The sequence below is a fragment of the Oncorhynchus masou genome, chromosome 1, assembly GCF_036934945.1.
Source record: "Oncorhynchus masou masou isolate Uvic2021 chromosome 1, UVic_Omas_1.1, whole genome shotgun sequence".
NCBI lineage: Eukaryota > Metazoa > Chordata > Actinopteri > Salmoniformes > Salmonidae > Oncorhynchus > Oncorhynchus masou.
Window position 1 is genome coordinate 57,870,761 of NC_088212.1, and position 20,579 is coordinate 57,891,339.

Genomic DNA, 20,579 nt, shown 5'->3' on the forward strand with positions numbered 1-20,579 from the left:
TCTGTTTCATTTTTACCCTGAAAAACTCCTCAGTTCTTAATGATTACTAGCATACCCATAACATGATGCAGCCACCACTATTCTTGAGAATATGGAAAGGGGTACTCAGTAATGTGTTGTATTGGATTTGCCCCAAACATAACACTTGGTAGGGGCAAAAGTGAATTGCTTATTGACACAAGACAGTTCATCTTGTAATATGTAATTCATTTGTAAGAAATTCGAAAAACAATTGCACTTTGAGATTATGTGGTTTTGTGTATAGGCCAATGACAAATATAAATTAATCCATTTCATATTTAGACAATAACATAACAACATGTGGGAAAAGTCAAGGGTATATGAAAACTTTCTGAAGGCACTATATATATTTTTTGACGGTGGAAATAAAGTTGAAGATCTGATGTTGTTTTACATGTACAAATTCAACATATTTTATACAAGGTTTATCTATATTGACCATGACGACATATTCCTGTGGTCGATATTTCACACTCAAAACAACAGTTTATGTTGATTACTTTTTTCAAATCCAACGTATTTTCCATGCAAATTCCACGTCACAATATGTCGACAAATTATCTTGAAACTACGTTGATTCAACCAGTTTGTGCCCAGTGGGGTGCTTCCACACAGGTGTGGTTCCTGAGTTAATTAAGCAATTAACATCTCATCATGCTTAGAGTAATGTATAACAATTCTTCCATTATTTTGGCTACCATGGCTAGAAGAAGAGATCTCAGGTTTAAAGTAAGTGTGTGTGTGTGTGTGTGTGTGTGTGTGTGTGTGTGTGTGTGTGTGTGTGTGTGTGTGTGTGTGTGTGTGTGTGTGTGTGTGTGTGTGTGTGTGTGTGTGTGTGTGTGTGTGTGTGTGTGTGTGTCAGTCACCAGATGTCAACACAATTGAATCTCCAGGAGATTCTGGAGTGGCTCCTGAGACTGCGTTTTCCAGCACCATCAACAAAACACCAAAAGATCGAATTTATTGTGGAAGAATGGTGTTGCTCCCCTCCAATACAGTTCCAGACACATGTAGGTATAATCTATGCCAAGGCGCATTGAAGCTGTTCTGGCGGCTCGTGGTGGCCCAACGCCGTATTAAGACACTTTATTTTGGTATTTCCTTTATTTTGGAAGTTAACTGTATGTATGAGTTTAACACAGTAGCATAGTCTTGGTGTGTTCCTTGAAGCACGCAAACTCAATTTACAAGGGAGCTGGCCATGGTGCTGAAAACTGGATGGCGCGCCTGTTCTATAACGACATCATCCTGTTATCTTGGTTATTTGAAGTACCTGATATCGTGAAACGGTTACTGCACGTATTAGCTAACGTTTTTCAAGAGATTGAGTTAGATTTTTCTTACAAGGCTACATTGTCAAAAGCACTGAAATACCTAGACGAGGCTAAAGAGCAAATAAATCAGACAGTTTGCAACAAACATCTAACACAGCACTGGACCACTAATCCACAACTTTTTTTTACGCCACTTCGAAGAAATGACCAAATATAGGCAACCATTTTAGATCATAATACACAATTTAGTTAGATCTGTTCTCAGGAAAATGACATTTGAACTGGAGCCTTCTACACCCGTTTTCAGTTCCACAAAGCGAAGATTGAGCGAAAAGGAATAACACTAGGCCTTCAGGTGATTGGTTAGACTTGCATGACATCATTAACAGTCCGTTCTCTCGTTGTCTGTGAGCATGCAAACTTGGAGAAGAAAAAATCAGTCTCTCACAGATGAGGGCACATCTGCCGGAGTCCGAACTGCCTCTTTCGAGAGAGACTTGCACACCTCAGCTCGGGGCGTTTCGGTCACCAGTCACTTGGAATTGTACTCTCCTTATCAAGGCTCTCTCTGGTACCTGCCGAAAGACATTCTGACATGAAAATGCATGATGTTATCCAATATGTGCCAATTATTATGATATCGCACAACATTGGGACATCGTCATCTCTATCCTTCAGGAAAAACGTCTTACAGTAAGATTGAGAGAGGGATTTTTGCCTGATTGAGTACCATCTAAACATGCAACATGAATCCCACTAACAGCACTGGAGCTGGTGGGCTTGCGCCCTGGAACTTAAACAGTAAGTTATCATATTTATAATGCACTTTTCGCATTTGAAATACAACAAATGGGAAAGATGGGCTATTAGACAGAAAGTGGAGGAAATCGAACTCCCCTGAAAACAATATAGTCTGTAGGTTTTAAACTATGTGTGCATTCTGAAAAATCCACTTTTGAAAATGAAGGCTGTTCAAATAACCTGTCCCCGAGTTATCACGAACATTATTGTTGAATCCCAAAGGATAGACTATTTGCAGATGTATTAACAATAACGGAATCAACTACATTAATTGTTCTCAGAAATACCACCGTGTCACCCCTTAATAATGTCCACCATTTGATAGCACATCAAAGTGACCGAGAAAAGATCGCGCAACTAGGTGCGCTCGATCAATTCGTATGGTTCGGCTGTGATATTTGAGTAAGCAGTCTTTGGGTTAGGCTATAAACCCTTGCCATGTGCACAAATAAAAATAACTATAAACATGTTTTTCAATATGTTGTGTTCCTATCGACGTGATGTTTTAGTGGGCTATATGTGTCTAAACTATTTTAAAAGATGGTCCGACTTGAAGTAAATGAACTGTAGCCTATATATCCGTATCTAAAAAATATATAAAATGTGTACTAACTGGTGATCATCTTACGTTCGTGGTGTTTGTATAACTAACAGTTTAAGTAGTCGTAGATTATGAAGTTTGAAATCTCAGACACAATTGCTTAAAGTGTTGTTCTAATGAAAGAATGGAACGTAAGATGGAAACAAACTATTATTTCACAGCGCTCTTCAGATAATTTGATGAGTTAATTGGGTGTATGTTTGACCACTGGAGTTCAGGCCAATTATGAGAGGTGCATGTTTCTGGTTCTGAGGAAGTTCATGTCAACATTATTAATGCGTGACACTTGCTTCTCCATTTTGGGCTCTCTCTCTGCTTCCATTAAAATGTCCGACTCATTGCTGTTGTTGAATGAATGCATTTATTTTTTTCATTTTGGGGGTGCTGAGGTTTCTAGATCATAGCTGATCTTATAGGGAACCCCAGTTCAACCAAAGCTCCCAATGCAAAAACTGAGCTGATGTTAATTTACATCTAACAGATGCAATTTACATTCATCTGTAGTCTAAGATAAATTGATATAAACATTGTACAATTGACATTTGCATCACAGTGCAGATACCCAGTCCCCTATACTCACTGCACCTGACACAAAGCCATTTGACAATTCATCTTACTCCCCCCGTTGCTTTGTCCCAGCTGCCGGGCATCCCTGAGAGACCTGCTTTAAACTGTTTAAAACTTGCTGAAGGCGGCTTTTTGGTGCAGGGAAATGCCTGAACCTCATTGAGATGCAAAGCTCTCCCTGCAGCCCCTCGGAAATGAGCATCCCAACTGTCAGGATTTGTGTCCCCTCTACAATCATCAGTGGCAGCAGCGCACACAGGCAGACACCCAGAGCTCAACAAATTTCTCACAGCTGGGACAGCAGAAGTCCTCTTTATGACTCAATCTCGTGACAATCTAGGAGTGGAGTGTGTTTTTTTTGTTTTTTGTTGGTGTGCTGGGTTCTAATCCTGTCCCTGTTTTGGTCCATGGCTGTTGTGCGTGGCTGCATTTGGCGTGGTGGACACTTTCAGCTGGTCTGATATTAACTGCACAGGACAGATTGTGGATGGGGTCAGGCAAGCCATTGTCCTTCAACACAGATACATCAATTAGGGAGCCATTTTACTAATTGAACGTGAGAGGCTGAGAGATCTGTGATGCTCTTTTGGCCATCTCCTTGCCCCACCCCCTGGTCAGGGCTACGCCTTTTCTACCAGGGTTTGGCTCAAAGTAAGCCGCTCAATTCGAATTGAATGCAGTCAAGTCAGGAAGTGATTTGAATCAAATTTCAGAAATAGCTTCTACTTTTCAGTTTACTGAGAAGTCATTGAAAATAAATTCCCTTTTTTTTCGATTATTGGTTTGTAATTTTAGTATAGTTCTTGAATTGACTGCCTGTTCTCTGGGAAAGAGTCAAAGTAAAGTCAACTACATAATTTCAATCATTTAGGGCATGTGTGGAACCTAGGATGTTTACTAGGGTGAAATTAGCTTAGCCCAAAATAAACTCCATATGTATACACTATAGTCAGAGCGATAATGTAGTGTACACATTTCCTCCTTTAATGGGGTCATATGCTACACCCAACCCCCATATTAACTCCAATACTCCCCTGCCTGTCTGCCTGCTTCATAACCTAGTTTTAGGACTGAATCTGCTGCAGCACCACTGTGTGCCAACGCTGGGCACAGATGTTTCACACTGGCACAAACGGGCATAGACTGGGCTGGATGAGTTAACACGCAGGCCAGGGTGTAGAGCGATGCCTAGGGGACACATTCCATGCCCTCTCAGATTCATGAGCTCCAGGAATTTAGTCAGCTCTGACTCAGGGAGAGATGGATCATCTTTCCTAGGGTTTAGATTTCACGAGACAGCCCACTGGGCACACCAGATCATTTCAACATGGACAGTTGGGGAATATTTGGTTGAGAACTCGATTAATGAGATTACAACCTATATTCACCAGCTCAAAAATATAGCCAAAAGTTAGTTGAATTTCAAATGTTTATCACTATGCTTTCAACCATTTAAAAGCACAACAAAGTTCAAATGGGAATACAATGGTAGATATTTTGTTGATTTAATGTGTTATCCCTGTGCTTCATATAATAGCAGAACCAAATTACCTGGATTTCAGTTGAGATTGCATTACAAGTCCATGGTGCAAGTGATCAATGCCGTTCAAGAATCTGCACAGATTATTACAGCAAATGTGAAGATATGCCACAGACCTGCGAGGACCTATGCATGCAATCTTGAACATGCACACATTTAGAAATATAATTACATAAGAAGACATTTATAGTCACAGAATCTCAAAATGTAAATGTGGACATGGATGTGTTAGTCATTTTAAGTTTGAATTTTACATTCGTTTCTAAAATAGCTTTAACTTTAGGCTAATTACTGTATAAAAACATGTTGATAGTGGAAATAACATTGAAGATCTGACATTGTTTTAAAGGTGGAAATTCAACATATTTTATGTAAGGTTTGTCAATGCCGAAATGTGGTTACCATGATGATATAATCCTGTGATGGAAATTTCACCCTCAAAACAACAGTTTGTTGATTACTTTTTCAAATCCAATGTATTTTCCATGTCACAATACATTGACAAATTACGTTGACTCGTTGGATAGCAGGTGTAACAGATATACCAGCCACCAATGCGCCCCTCTATCAACATTGTGAGGAAGGGATGTAACAAATAAAGAGACACAGACAACCTCACCGTAACCTTACCGTAACGTTAACAGAACTGCGGGAATGCAGTGAACGGCAGGTGGGGGTGAAGGACACTGTCTACCGGGGCGAAGGACACCCCACCTCTCACCTGTGTACCGGCGTCCTAGTTAGCTGGCTAGCTACTACATAGTGTCCTTCGCCCCCGCCTGCCAAGCGCCTGCCCTCGCCGTAAAGTTAACAGCACTGTGGGAAAGCAGTGTTCGGCAGGCAAGGGCGAAGGATTACTGTCTGCCGGTGTCCTAGCTAGCGAGTGGTGTCACCCCCGCCTCCCGCCTGTGTCTTCGTCTTCTGTGAGGTTTATCTGCAGTTGGTATCCAACGTTATGGTACATTACCAGCAGCTACTGTAGTCTCCTGCCTGTGTGCCTAGTTTAAGTTGAAACATTATTTGAATAACTAGTCAAGTGATTTCGTAAGACAACTCTGCAGCATACTTAAACAGCTACTAGCTAGACAGCTAACCAGCTAGCCTAGCTAAATAGGGTGACTCAAAGACTGTACAGTATGGGAAGCACAGAGATACCGTTAGATGGTTGTCTGGCTGGCTGCTACTGCCTGAGCAGAGATGAGATTGTGACTTTAAAGGAATGAAAAATAATATTGTATAATTTCATTTTCTATTGATGTCTAGCCAATGTGGACCTGACAGAGACAATGGAACATTTTGGCAATTGAATGTTCACTATTCTTGGCTTTGGAATTTTCATTAAAAAGCTCTAAAATATTTGTAATGTCATTATTTCATAATGCATGTAATGTTGAAAAACATCAAAGATGGTGATTATTTTGTAATAACGACCCAAAACTGAACCAACCTCAAAAAGCACGAATGGCTCAGCACTAGTTCCCTCCATGATACAGATTATTTCAAGACAATGGTTAGCAATAACTACACTATTCTATGGTATGTGATCATCTTTCTCTCCCTCTCATATATTTGATCTTTATTTCAGAGCTACAGTAGTACGAAGTTTATGTCCATTGCTATGTCATAGAAGGGCCTCATTATTCATAATGCTGCTGTGCTACAGCAGCAGCAGCTTTAATTACATACGGTTTAATTGAAGAAAGCATGGCTCTTATTGTAATGTCAGCAGTTGCCTATCAGCGTTGCGCAACACCTGCTTGTAGCCACATCCTCTATTTATAGCATCCTCTCTCATCAAAGCCACAGTAGCTACTGACATTATAACTAAGATCAGATTTAATTAACGCATTGTTGTTGCATGTTGGCACAGGGGCTGTGACAAAGACACAATCCACACTAAAGTCGGAGGGAGAACAGCCAGTCAAGGCCGTAACTGAACTAAAACATGTACAGTACTAGTCAAAAGTTTGGACACACCTACTCATTCAAGGGGTTGTCTTTATTTGTACTATTTTCTACATTGTAGAATAATAGTGAAGAAATCAAAATGATGAAATAACACGTACTGTATGGAATCATGTAGTAACCAAAAAAGTGTTTAAAATAAAATCAAAATATGTTTTAGTAGCCACCCTTTACCTTGATGACAGCTTGGCATTCTCTCAACCAGCTTCATGAGGTAGTCACTTGGAATGTTTTTCAATTAATAGGTGTGCCTTATTAAAAGTTAATTTGTGGAGTTTCTTTCCTTCTTAATGAGATTGAGCCAATCAGTTGTGTTGTGACAAGGTATACAGAAGTGGTAGACAGAAGTGAGCCCTATTTGGTAAAAGACCAAGTCCATATTATAGCAAGAACAGCTCAAATAGTAACAGTCTATCATTACTTTAAGACATGAAGGTCAGTCAATCCAGAACATGTCAAGAGTTTGAAAGGTTCTTCAAGCGACTGGAAACAGCCACCTTCTCATATAAATGAGTTAGATTAGAGAGTTAATAATCACATATACAGTACATGTCTTTGACTTGAATTTGAATGATGAATGTCAACATGACATATGGACATGACATACAGACTTCCTCTTTTCCTCTATCCGTCTCACTCTCTCTCTTTCTCTTTCTTTTTCTCTCTCTTTCACTAAATCATCTTTTAACCACACCATCAGAAGTTTCGCATAATTCTTAAATATACGTTTATTTGGTCATGAACACAGTAACTACGTTTGACATTCTCGTTAACAAGCCCAGGACATTCCTGATGGCCCAGCAGAGTTATGCCAGTGGCAGCGATGTTTCTCTGCAGGTAGTTACATGGCACAGCATGAAAGCCTGGATAATGAGAATAAAGGGAATCAAAGGTAGAACATGTACCATATCAAGCAGCTTACAGCACAGAAGAGGATCCCTACAGCATGCAGAGGGGATGTTCACTGAGCCATGCATCCTATATTTAGTATTATTATTAGGCCCTCCCTAATGTTTAGAGCTCAGAGTGTGTTCCCATCAAAATGTACCCTTAGAGCAGGGGTTTCAAACTCGTTTGCCACACTGGCCGCATCCGCACTTAAAATGTATTATAAACCATCTCCATCAAAATGTGCAGAAAATATTTCTCTATCCATCACTTTTGGGATTTCCGATGCTCCTTGACTCTCTAGTTTTTGTTTCGATGACTGTTAGTAAGCTGGACAGAGTGAAGAGATGATAAATGTGGGTCCATTATCATTTCTACACGGTTTTGATTTTGTTTTAGTAATTTAAATGTCAATTGAGATCGTTTTTCCCAAAAATATATATCTTTATTTTTAATTTTTAACTCAAACCACCCATGGGCCAGTTTTGCCTTACAGGGTTTGAGAGGCTGTCCCTGTTGTGTAGTCTCAATAGTTCAGAAGACCAACGCAAGAGAGCATGATTCCTGCATATACTGTTTGCTAGCATTACCTTAATTGCTGTAGATGTAGACAACGACAATGTAGACAACGACAATGCTACAACTGATTCTTAAGTAGGCTCACCCAAGAATAGCTTGATTAACCTATGCTTGAAATGCATAACAGCCCAGTGCATATGACATATATTTTCGTTGTTGATTTTCTGCATGTGATTGCCCTAATCCCCTGGTTTAGTCTTTATTTAGGCCTTAGTTTAGTCTCTGTGTTCAACGTTATGTTTATTAGACGATACTGCATACAAGGATTAATATTCTACTCTCAAATCCACCATAAAAATGAAAGTGTCTCAGAAGATGGAGTAATCCTATTTTGCTAAATAGTGACTATAGTCCTTGTTTGAACTCCTGATTAATGAATGGAAGTATTTGTCAGCAGCATCTGCTGTTTGTGGCATCCTGCTGTTCAGCTTTGGCAAGTTATGTAGAGAAATATCTATCCGGGGTTCTGGAACCGTAACAGTCTGGATAACTACGGTATAGGCATATAGCTTTCTCTTGGGAAATACTTACCCAAAAAGTATCACGTTGCCAAAAGTATGTGGACACACGTTCAAATGAGTGGATTCGGCAATTTCAGCCACACTCGTTGCTGACAGATGTATAAAATCTAGCACACAGACATACAATCTCCATAGATAAACATTGGCAGTAGAATGGCCCGTACTGAAGAGCTCACAATGACATTCATTGTGGCACCATCAAAGGATGCCACCTTTCCAACAAGTCAGTTTGTCAAATTTCTGCCCTGCTAGAGCTGCCCTGGTCAACTGTTAAGTCCTGTTATTGTGAAGTGGAAACGTCTAGGAGCAACAACGGCTCAGCCGCAAAGTGGTAGGCCACACAAACTCACAGAATGGGACCGCGGTGTGCTGAAAGCGCGTAGCATGTAAAAAGCAACACTCACTACTGAGTTCCAAACTGCATCTGGAAGCAACATCAGCGCAATAACTGTTCATCGGGAGCTTGATGAAATGGGTTTCCATGGCCAAGCAGCCACACACAAGCCTAAGATCACCATGCGCAATGCCAAGCATCGGCTGGAGTGGTGTAAAGCTTGCCGCCATTGGACTCTGGCGCAGTGGAAACATGTTCTCTGAAGTTATGAATCACGCTTTGCTATCTGGCAGTCCAACGGACGAATCTCGGTTTAGGCCGGAGAACGCTACCTGTCCAAATGCATAGTGCCGACTGTAAAGTTTGATAGGAGTAATATCCCATTTCACATTCTTAAAATAAAGTGGTGATCCTAACTGACCTAAGACAGGGACTTTTTACTAGGATTAAATGTCAGGAATTGTGAAAAACTGAGTTTAAATGTATTTGGCTAAGGTGTATGTAAACTTCCGACTATAACTGTATATAGTGAGCCGTTGTCTTTAAAGTAGAAAACTTCTTGATATTGGTCGAACAGGAACTGGATCAAACTTATTAGAAACTGAAACTGAAAATCACTGAGATAAATGACCTGTTATGTATATGTACCTGTATTTGATAAAATATAGTATTTTACCTGCAGCATCAAAGACCAAAACGCCTAATAACAGTATCTGGCCTGTGGCGGATGTGTTTTAGCAATTTTGGCATTGAGGGCTTTCAAGTGGAGTGCATCTGCTTCTCTCTTGCTAGACACAAGGATATCACAGACATTGCTAGAGCCAGGAACAGTAATTCTGAGATTTTATACTGTAAGAAAATCACCTATATACTGTATATTTAACTATTTCTTTCTAATTGCATAATCCCTTGGCAGGGACTGAAATACATAAAAGTTGTCTGTTTAATTATGGATATCCCCTGAAATCCTTACATGCTTACACCATTTTACACCTGAACAGTAGAACCTCGATCAGTGGGCTCAGTTATTCACATCTGAAAAAAACCAAGTCACTGTTCTTTAAAGTCAAGTCACTGTTCTCCTTAAGCTGGGTGGCTGTGAGGGATGTAAACTCTATTAGCTCCCCACTTAACAGAGGTACATTTTTACATCATTAATTTCAGTTAACTAAACACATTCCTTTATTTGAGGAATCCCTCACGGACAGACTTTTGGGACCATGTTGTCAAGAGGTTCACATTTCCAGAGCTTGAAGGCAGGTAAAAACACAAACCTCACACAAATGTGTTCAGCCAAGATACCAGTGTTGGGGAAGCCTCTCTAAAATAGTTTATTAGGTACACCCATCTAGTTCCGGGTCGTACCACCCTTTGCCTCCAGAACAGCCTGAATTCTTCAGAGCATGGATTGTACAAGGTGCGGCGTTCTAACGTTGCTCTATTGGTATTAAGAAACCTAAAGTGTGCCAGGAAAACCTTCCCCACACCATTACACCACCAGCCTGTACTACTGCACCATGCAGGATGGGGCCATGGACTCATGCTGCTCTCACCAAATCCTGACTCATCAGCATGACTCAACAGGAATCGGGGCAGGCAATGTTTTTCCACTCCTCAATTTTCCAGTGTTGACGATCCCGTACCCAGTGGAGATGCTTCTTCTTGTTTTTAGCTGATAGGACTGGAACCCGGTGTGGTCGCCTGCTGCAATCGCCCATCTGTGACAAGGACCGATGAGTTGTGCGTTCCCGAGATGCTATTCTGCACATTACTGTTGTACTGTGCCGTTATTTGCATGTTTGTGGCCAGCCTGTTAGCTTGCATGATTCTTGCAATTCTCCTTGGACTTCCCTCATCAACAAGTTGCTTTTGACCATTGGACTGATGCTGACTGGATGTTGTGCACAAAAAGCCCAGGAGGGCTGTTTCTGATATACTGGAACAGGCTCACATGGCTCCAACTATTATACCACGCTCAAAGTTGTTTAAGTCACTCGTTTTGCCCATTCTAACATTTATTCGATCAGTAAATGAATGCCTCGATGCCTGTCTGCCGGCTTTATATAGCAAGCCATGGCAACGTGACTCACTGTCTGTAGGAGCAAACCATTTTCGTGAATGGGGTGGTGTACCCAATAAACTGGCCACCGAATGTACACTGCTCAAAAAAATAAAGGGAACACTAAAATAACACATCCTAGATCTGAATGAATGAAATATTCTTATTAAGTACTTTTTTCTTCACATAGTTGAATGTGCTTACAACAAAGTCACATAAAAATGATCAATGGAAATCAAATTTATCAACCCATGGAGGTCTGGATTTGGAGTCACAAGCTGATCCACACTACAAGCTGATCCAACTTTGATGTAATGTCCTTAAAACAAGTCAAAATGAGGCTCAGTAGTGTGTGTGGCCTCCATGTGCCTGTATGACCTCCCTACAACGCCTGGGCATGTTCCTGGATTGTCTGTGGTGCAACGTGGTGTTGGTGGATGGAGCGAGACATGATGTCCCAGATGTGCTTAATTGGATTCAGGTCTGGGGAACGGACAGGCCAGTCCATAGCATCAATGCCTTTCTCTTGCAGGAACTGCTGACACACTCCAGCCACATGAGGTCTAGCATTGTCTTGCATTAGGAGGAACCCAGGGCCAACCGCACCAGCATATGGTCTCACAAGGGGTCTGATGATCTCATCTCGGTACCTAATGGCAGTCAGGCTACCTCTGGCGAGCACATGGAGGGCTGTGCGGCCCCCCAAAGAAATGCCACCCCACACCATGACTGACCCACCGCCAAATCGGTCATGCTGGAGGATGTTGCAGGCAGCAGAACGTTCTCCACAACGTCTCCAGACTCTGTCACGTCTGTCACGTGCTCAGTGTGAACCTGCTTTCATCTGTGAAGAGCACAGGGCGCCAGTGGCGAATTTGCCAATCTTGGTGTTCTCTGGCAAATGCCAAATGTCCTGCACGGTGTTGGGCTGTAAGCACAACCCCCGCCTGTGGACGTCGGGCCCTCATACCACCCTCAAGGAGTCTGTTTCTGACCGTTTGAGCAGACACATGCACATTTGTGGCCTGCTGGAGGTCATTTTGCAGGGCTCTGGCAGTGCTCCTCCTGCTCCTCCTTGCACAAAGGCGGAGGTAGCGGTCATGCTGCTGGTTTGTTGCCCTCCTACGGCCTCCTCCACGTCTCCTGATGTACTGGCCTGTCTCCTGGTAGCGCCTCCATGCTCTGGACACTACGCTGACAGACACAGCAAACCTTCTTGCCACAGCTCGCATTGATGTGCCATCCTGGATGGGCTGCACTACCTGAGCCACTTGTGTGGGTTGTAGACTCCGTCTCATGCTACCACTAGAGTGAAAGCACCGCCAGCATTCAAAAGTGACCAAAACATCAGCCAGGAAGCATAGGAACTGAGAAGTGGTATGTGGTCACCACCTGCAGAACCACTCCTTTATTGGGGGTGTCTTGCTAATTACCTATAATTTCCACCTGTTGTCTATTCCATTTGCACAACAGCATGTGAAATTTATTGTCAATCAGTGTTGCTTCCTAAGTGGACAGTTTGATTTCACAGAAGTGTGATTGACTTGGAGTTACATTGTGTCGTTTAAGTGTTCCCTTTATTTTTTTGAGCAGTGTAGTTTACAAAGCTACCAATTACTTCACACAAGAAAAAGTTAAGCTATACAAAAGTATAGTATATAGTATGTAATATATAGTTTACTTGACTCAAGTTACTTTGGAAAAAGTAGTTCACTATATCCAAACCACTTCGTGAAAGATCATCATATTTAAAATACAAATTGCAAGAACAGATCACTCTGCAGTCAGATGTTAACAGAATGTGTAATTTAAACACAAAAAAACATGTTTCAAGTGAGAACTACGCAGGTCTGAAAAATAAAGGAAATTCTTCCCTTCAACGCTTTTTTCAGTTAATCTAGCAAAAACGTAGTGTGTAGTTCCAGTAGTTAGCGACACCGCTACATGGCAAAAATGTAATTAACTACTGCAACACTACCAAGCTACTTCCACCAAGCTACTGCATATTGAAGTTAAATTACTAGTTGAACTACATGTAGTTCACTACTCCTGAACACTGCAAGATACTGAAACTAAGAGCAATTTTAAAGTTAGCAGCCGCCATCTTTGTCTGGCTGGAATCAAAAAGAATGAGTTATTCAGTTACCGCCCCGCAAGTGAGTATGGATTTTAGACTGGTTTGATCCCCTCTGAGTTATTTTTAACTTCAAAGTTGGCTGAACAGTGAAAAAGAACAAACCTACGATATGACCATAGGTGGTTTCATTTGATTTCTGCCTCTCAGTTATGGACCGACACCCTCATTCTCTGTTCCACCTTCTGGAGGTCAGAGCAGTATACAACAACAGAAGGCAGAGAGCATTAGAAGCAGCATTTCACATCCTATATTCCGACTGAAAGACAGGGGCCATATCTTTGATCATTATTGATAAGATCTCCTGTATCCCATAGCAAAACACTGCTTTACCATTAGAGGGCAGCATTTCAATGGAATCATACAATCACACCATCCAGCTCTACTAAAGACATACTGGCATACACATGTTGCAGTAACACATAGTTGTAATATGGATTATGGGAAGTTGTTAGCTAGTGTTTTGTATAATTTGATCTTCTTATCGAATGGGGTTTGTTTGTCATTCTACGCCCTGCCTTGCATTTCTACCATTGTTGTTTTTTGAATTATTTGATCATGTTTTATACAGTTGGATTTCCAAACTACAACACCACAAACAGAATAGTTAACTATAGTGCTTTAGTAGAGCCCTAGACAGAGCAGAGACCGACTCAGCTACACTTTCAACAGTATGTCCTCCTCAAGCTAGTATTGTACAGTGGAGGTGTCTTGTGTCAGGACTTACCCCTGTAACTTTTCTGTTTGCATTACAAAGCTTTACAGTTGGCTGACAACTAAGCATTTCCGCGGAGTATCGGGGTGCTGTGCCGATGATGACGACACTTAGGGAAATGCCTTTTATATTCACAGTACCTCAATATTTAATGTGGGGGGGATCCATTGCTGACACAGATAGCCATCCGCGATAGAAAGGAAATGGATTACTATTCAATGCTAATGGTAGGCTAATTGTGCATAATTTGAGCTCAGTGTCACATTTTCTTACACGTCAAAGTTACATCGCAGGCTCAGCTGGTGTATTTCTATCCGTTGTTTTTCATTAGTGTGCAAGGGGAAAATACCTTTAAGTACTTAGAATCTCAACTGTTTTAGAGAGGCTTAAATAATTAACCTTTGGGTCAATCTAAATGACCAGAAAGAGGCGTTGATGTTTAGTGCTGTGCTTAATTTAGTTCTCCGTGATATCTTACTGAATGAACAGACAGCTGCACAGAGCATGCGGGAGAACACATCACTGAGGAGCAATGCAATACGAACCCAACCCTCCTCACCCAAGGCCATTTACCAGGAATGCTGTCCAGGCCCATGTTCATGTCATAAACCTTTTGTCTACTAATTTGTTCATAGGAGCTAGGTAAACTGAAGGATCTGTAAAGTAACTCAGGCATGCATAGCTCAAGTTGTCAAAGGCTTAAACCTTTACTACTAGATCTAATTTGGACTGCAAATACTCATTTGCATATGCACATGCCCATAAATCCAGAACACATAACCAAGGATGAAAACCCAACCAGGCTATTCTTCACTTGGAAGTGAAAACATATAGTACTATGCGCTTTATAATGTCTTCAGACTTTCATACTGTGTATCACATTTCAAGAATGAAAATGTCTTGGCGAAGAACATTTCGCCGAGGGCAATATGTTACATAACAGTGGATATGTTGGGAGGTTTGTGCTAAGCATCCAGAAATAACATACTGTTATCGTTGTGCTTCCTTTTCAGGCTCCTTGAGCAACATTTCCAGTGATGTCTTCTCAGCCAACCTCAGCTGTAATGATTCTGGCACCAATGAGACCTGTGTGGCGGGGGAGGAGGTGGTGGGAAGCCCCTATAAAGCCGTGGAGATGGTCTTCATCGCCCTGGTTACAGGCTCCCTTAGCTTTGTCACTGTCACAGGCAACATCCTGGTGATGCTCTCCATTAAAGTCAATCGGCACCTCCAGACTGTCAACAACTACTTTCTGTTTAGCCTGGCGTGTGCAGACCTTATCATTGGTGCGTTCTCCATGAACCTCTACACTGTCTACATCATTGTGGGCTATTGGCCCCTGGGACCTGTAGCGTGTGACTTGTGGCTGGCCCTGGATTACGTGGTGAGCAATGCTTCTGTCATGAACCTTCTTATTATTAGCTTTGACCGCTACTTCTGTGTCACCAAGCCCCTGAGTTATCCAGCCAGAAGGACCACCAAAATGGCTGGGCTGATGATTGCAGGTGCCTGGGTTCTCTCCTTCATTCTTTGGGCCCCTGCTATCCTGTTTTGGCAGTTTATTGTTGGAGAGCGCACAGTTCCACCAGGAGAGTGCTACATCCAGTTTCTCTCCAACCCTGCCGTCACCTTCGGCACAGCCATTGCTGCCTTCTACCTGCCTGTGGTCATCATGATGGTGCTCTACATCCACATCTCTCTGGCCAGCCGCAGCCGGGTGTCCAAGCAGAAGCCTGAGGCTGAGAAAAAGAAGAAGGGCCTCAAGATACCTAACCCACTCAAGAGCCACATCCTTAACAGACAGAATAACAACAACCAGTCCCCCAAGCCCAGTCTGGAGTCCTGCAACACTGGTGAAGCTGTGAAGAATGGCAAGATTGATGAGTCTGTTGTTTCCACCAAGGCTGACGCTAGTGTCAAACGAGAAGAGAAAGAGAGTTCCAATGACTCCAGCACAGCCAGCATTGCCCCAAAAAACGCCAAGGAGAGGGCCAACAGTGAAGCCACTGTCGGAGGGGGGGTTGGTGTTGCTCCTGCACCAGGTCCTGCTCCTGCACCTGAACCTGAACCTGCACCTGCACCTGCAGCTGCAACCGTCAAACTCAACCCTACCTCTAAATGGTCCAAGATCAAGATTGTAACCAAGCAGGCTGGTGACGAGTGCATTACCGCCATCGAGATTCAGCCACCCATCCAGGGGAGCGAGGGCCGCTCTATCCCAGTCAACCGTCCCCGGAAGGTGGCGCGCAAGTTTGCCAGTATTGCCCGCAGCCAGGTGAAGAGGAAGCGCCAGATGGCAGCCAGGGAAAAGAAGGTGACCAAAACCATCTTCGCCATCCTACTTGCCTTCATCCTCACATGGACCCCATACAATGTCATGGTGCTCATCAGCACCTTCTGCCACTCCTGTGTCCCAGACACTGTGTGGGCCATCGGCTACTGGCTGTGCTACGTCAACAGCACCATCAACCCAGCCTGCTACGCCCTCTGCAATGCCACCTTCAAGAAGACCTTCAAGAACCTCCTCATGTGCCAGTATAAGAATATTGGAACAAGATGAGCTGGAGCATACATACAGTAGTAGGGCTGGTGAGGGGAAATATTACTGAGACATCTGGAGGGCTGAGTGGTACAGTAGGAGGGGAGGAGGGAGCCTCCACAGGGAAGCCTCCTCCTCAGTCATGCTTATGAAATTATGTCACACTCAATGCTCCTCTGAGATGTCTTAGCCACAGAAGATAGTAACATCATATCTATGTCCAAATGATACAGTATAAATATGAAGTCCAATGTGAGGATCGTTCAAATGAAGAATCTGAGATCAGCTAAAGTTATGGACCCTTGATGTGAAGACCAACAAGGACTAATTCGTATCCACTGAAATGTGGTTACAATCTTCAAGAAGCCCAGCTGAATGTCAGTAGACAAAGGCCAGGCCAACACCTCTCCAAGATACCACCACCTAACCAGAGACACTGAGGGCAGTGTTACATCATGTCTGGGTGTACGGCAAAAGACACATTTAAAAAGGAGCTTGGAAATCTTCCTTTATACAACAGTATAAAATGAAACAAGCATGAGATGTCTAATTCAACTATCCATTTCCTCCTCTCCCTCCTCCGTATTGTCGAGAGCGTTATTAACTCCTCGCAGAAATGGAGGCACTCCCTCACGTCAGTGAGTCATTATCATAATGTGATATGTGGTCATAACATGGAGAGAAAAAGACGATATGGATTCTTTGTCGTCGCAGACTGTCTAATCTCAAGGCTAGTTGCACGTACGTCCAAGTACTGCAAAAATACTGCTGATGACTTGAAATAAGTTGTTACCCCTGAAAGTACAGTATGCATTTCCATTCACCTCCCACTGACCAAAATATTGACGTATCTGTTTTGCTCAAAGATGATCTTCAAAGGTGACAAACTGTTGATGGCAGTACAAGGCCATGGCATAAATTAACAACCAGTGTTTGGCTCCAAACAATTAATGTATCTCGTTGTTACGTTACAAGGAGAAACACCCACAGGCAACGGTAAAGCTTTAATTCTTTGCCAGATTCACAATTCTGAAAGTGTTTTTAAAAATGTATTTAGCCTTCACTGCGAATGGAACTACCGGTACAAAAAACAAACCCTTGTTTATAGGGGATACTTATCTCGAGAGTATTCAACATATTTTCTATGTTATCTCCTGCCAAATTAAGAATGTGTAAATAGAAGGCCATTGTATGCTCTAAAAAGTGCAGTTTCTCTCATATCTGAATGTTTGTACCTCTCTTGTATTATGTTTGTGGTTTACACCTAATTTTACAAATTGAATATAAAATATATATATATATATAACTGTATGTATATGCAAGAGATATTAAGAGAGTGTATTTCTAAATTGATGTAAAGTCAGGAATTATGGGAAAACATTTAAGCAGTTGTTTTTGTTTTGAATGCCATTGGTGACTAAGTCCCTTATATTTGTAACTTTGTCACTACTCTCCATGTTGGATTACAATGTGTGAAGTCCAGCTTGTACCTCCCCAGCCTATAATCACTTTCATCACACCAATGATTATGTGGGTAACATTACTAGCTTATCTAACTGGTTCAATGCATTTTCAAAGAAGGACCTTCTGACAAAGCACTAAATGCATCAAAGTAGGGAGTAGTGGGGAAAATAATGGATATTGTTTGGGCGTGACCTTGTAATGTAAAATGACCAGCTACGGATGTGCATCCATATAAAACTGATTTGAAATGATCATGGAGTGATTACTGTGGTGGTAAAGCTTGATGAATAATCTGTCTTTAATTAATGAATATAACATTGGCATGACAGGCGGGGTGCGACCCCAAATAAGGGGTGTACGGGAGAGTGTAAAACATGACCACAGTTTCCTGTAATATGGGCCTCCCATAAAACAACCATCCAGAGACAGTGTACAGAGGATTGTATCTTTTTCTAATGCTTAATAAAGATTGTGTACCATTGGAATAGTTTTTGAAATGATTTTACATGTACAGTATGCTTTCTGATTTAATATACAGTATTAATGGAATATATTTTGCACACTACGAGTATTACCAGTCATACTATGGAATATAGAGTTAACATTGACAGTTAGTGATATCTGTTGGAGACAATGGGAGAAGAGCTGGGGCCGGTGACCGAACAGTGACACAGTATGAGCTAATGGCCGTGCTTAATGCCCAGGGGAGTGCCAGATCCAGCAGGACCCTCAGAGCCAAAACACAGCAGCACAAATCAGGGCACCACAACTCCAGGTCAGCAAGGCCCTGTGGGCTTTATAACAAATCGTCTGGTTTGCCCTGTTTTAAGGGCCACTTGGTTTACTCATTCAACCATGCCTCTTCCACGCAATAACGATGAGACATCGCCTGACGTTTGGCATCATTATCTTTCAACTAGTGCCATACATTTTATTACTTGATCTTACAGGTCAACAGTAACATAGCAGTGAACATGACAGGTCCTGAAATGAAATCATGTTCTTATTAAAGGGGGCTGAAAGTATTGATTTTGCCTCGGTTACAATCATTCTCATTAGCAAATTAAACTGAGAATGAGATTTGGGTCTTGAAGACGTGCTTTGATGTGGGTATCTTTTATGTGTGTTTGCAGGTGGGAGGCATTTGTACATTCACTCTGCCAAAACTGTACACAGTTACAGTCACTCTACCTTCTAGATAACTTGAAACAGTCTAACCAAGTCTTATGTCTGGGTATAGCCTAGGCTAGCTAACAAGCTAGCCAACTTCTTTCGCCAATCAGCTTCAGCCAGACGTTGTAACTGTGGCAAAGTTGGTTTGACTTTGGATAGTCTATCTGTGGGCTAGTTTCGGACCGTCAATATATTACACAATGTAAATGGGAAAATATTTAAATGTTGCACACCTATTAGATGTGTGCAATATTTGTATATGAATTTCCACAATTTATAGTTGGTTTGAGGTTTTTATGTCATACTAATTTGGAGCTATTGACATCTTAAAATCAAATCAAATCATCAAATTAAATCAAATTAAATTTGTCACAGATGTTAATGCGAGTGTAGTGAAATGCTTGTGCTTCTAGTTCCGACCATGCATTAATATCTAACAAGCAATCTAACAATTTCACAACGACCTTATACACACAAGGGTGAAGGAATGAATAAGAATATGTACATAAAAATGTATTGATGAGCGATGGCCAAACGGCATAGGCAAGATGCAGTAGATGGTATAGAGTACAGTATATACATATGAGATGAGTAATGTAGGGTATGTAAACATTATATAAAGTGGCAATGTTTAAAGTGGCTAGTGATACATTTATGACATCCAATTTTTTATTATTAAAGTGTCTAGAGATTTGAGTGACATCGGGTGGTGTAGGTGTCCTGGAGGGCAGGTAGTTTGCCCCCGGTGATGTGTTGTGCAGACCTCACGACCCTCTGGAGAGCATTCCGGTTGTGGGCAGAGCAGTTACCATACCAGGCGGTGATACAGCCCGACCGGATGCTCTCGATTGTGCATCTGTAGAAGATTTTGAGTGTTTTTGGTGACAAGCCAAATTTCTTCAGCCTCCTGAGGTTGAAGAGGCGCTGCTGCACCTTCTTCACCACACTGTCTGTGTGGGCGGACCATTTCAGCTTGTCCGTGATGTGTACGCCGAGGAACTTAAAACTTTCCACCTTCTCCAATACTGTCCCGTCGATGTGGATAGGGGGCTGCTCCCTCTGCTATTTCCTGAAGTCCACGATCATCTCCTTTGTTTGTTGACATTGAGTGTGAGGTTATTTTCCTGACACCACACTCCGAGGGCCCTCACCTCCTCCCTGTAGGCTGTCTTGCGTTGTTGGTAATCAAGCCTACCACTGTAGTGTCGTCTGCAAACCTGATGATTGAGTTGGAGGCGTGCAAGGCCATGCAGTCATGGGTGAACAGGGAGTACAGGAGAGGGCAGAGAACGCACCCTTGTGGGGCCCTAGTGTTGAGGATCAGTGGGGTGGAGATGTTGTTTTCTACCCTCACCACCTGGGGGCAGCCCGTCAGGAAGTCCAGGACCCAGTTGCACAGGGCAG

At 42.2% G+C, this 20,579-nt stretch overlaps 1 protein-coding gene across 1 annotated transcript; it reads left to right on the plus strand.

The window, feature by feature from the left end:
• The first annotated feature begins 1,819 nt into the window (after positions 1–1,819).
• Positions 1,820–18,481, plus strand: LOC135557279 (muscarinic acetylcholine receptor M4-like). The gene is made up of 2 exons (XM_064990496.1): positions 1,820–2,096; positions 15,013–18,481. Exons 1-2 carry the CDS (start codon positions 2,042–2,044, stop codon positions 16,557–16,559), a joined length of 1,602 nt encoding a protein of 533 aa, XP_064846568.1. The 5' UTR covers positions 1,820–2,041; the 3' UTR covers positions 16,560–18,481.
• The last annotated feature ends 2,098 nt before the right edge of the window (positions 18,482–20,579 follow it).

Coding starts and splice junctions, on each gene's coding strand:
- LOC135557279 (XM_064990496.1), top strand. CDS start 2,042: ATGAATCCCACTAACAGCACTGGAGCTGGTGGGCTTGCGCCCTGGAAC. Junction 2,097..15,012: donor TGCGCCCTGGAACTTAAACA/GTAAGTTATCAT, acceptor CTTCCTTTTCAG/GCTCCTTGAGCAACATTTCC.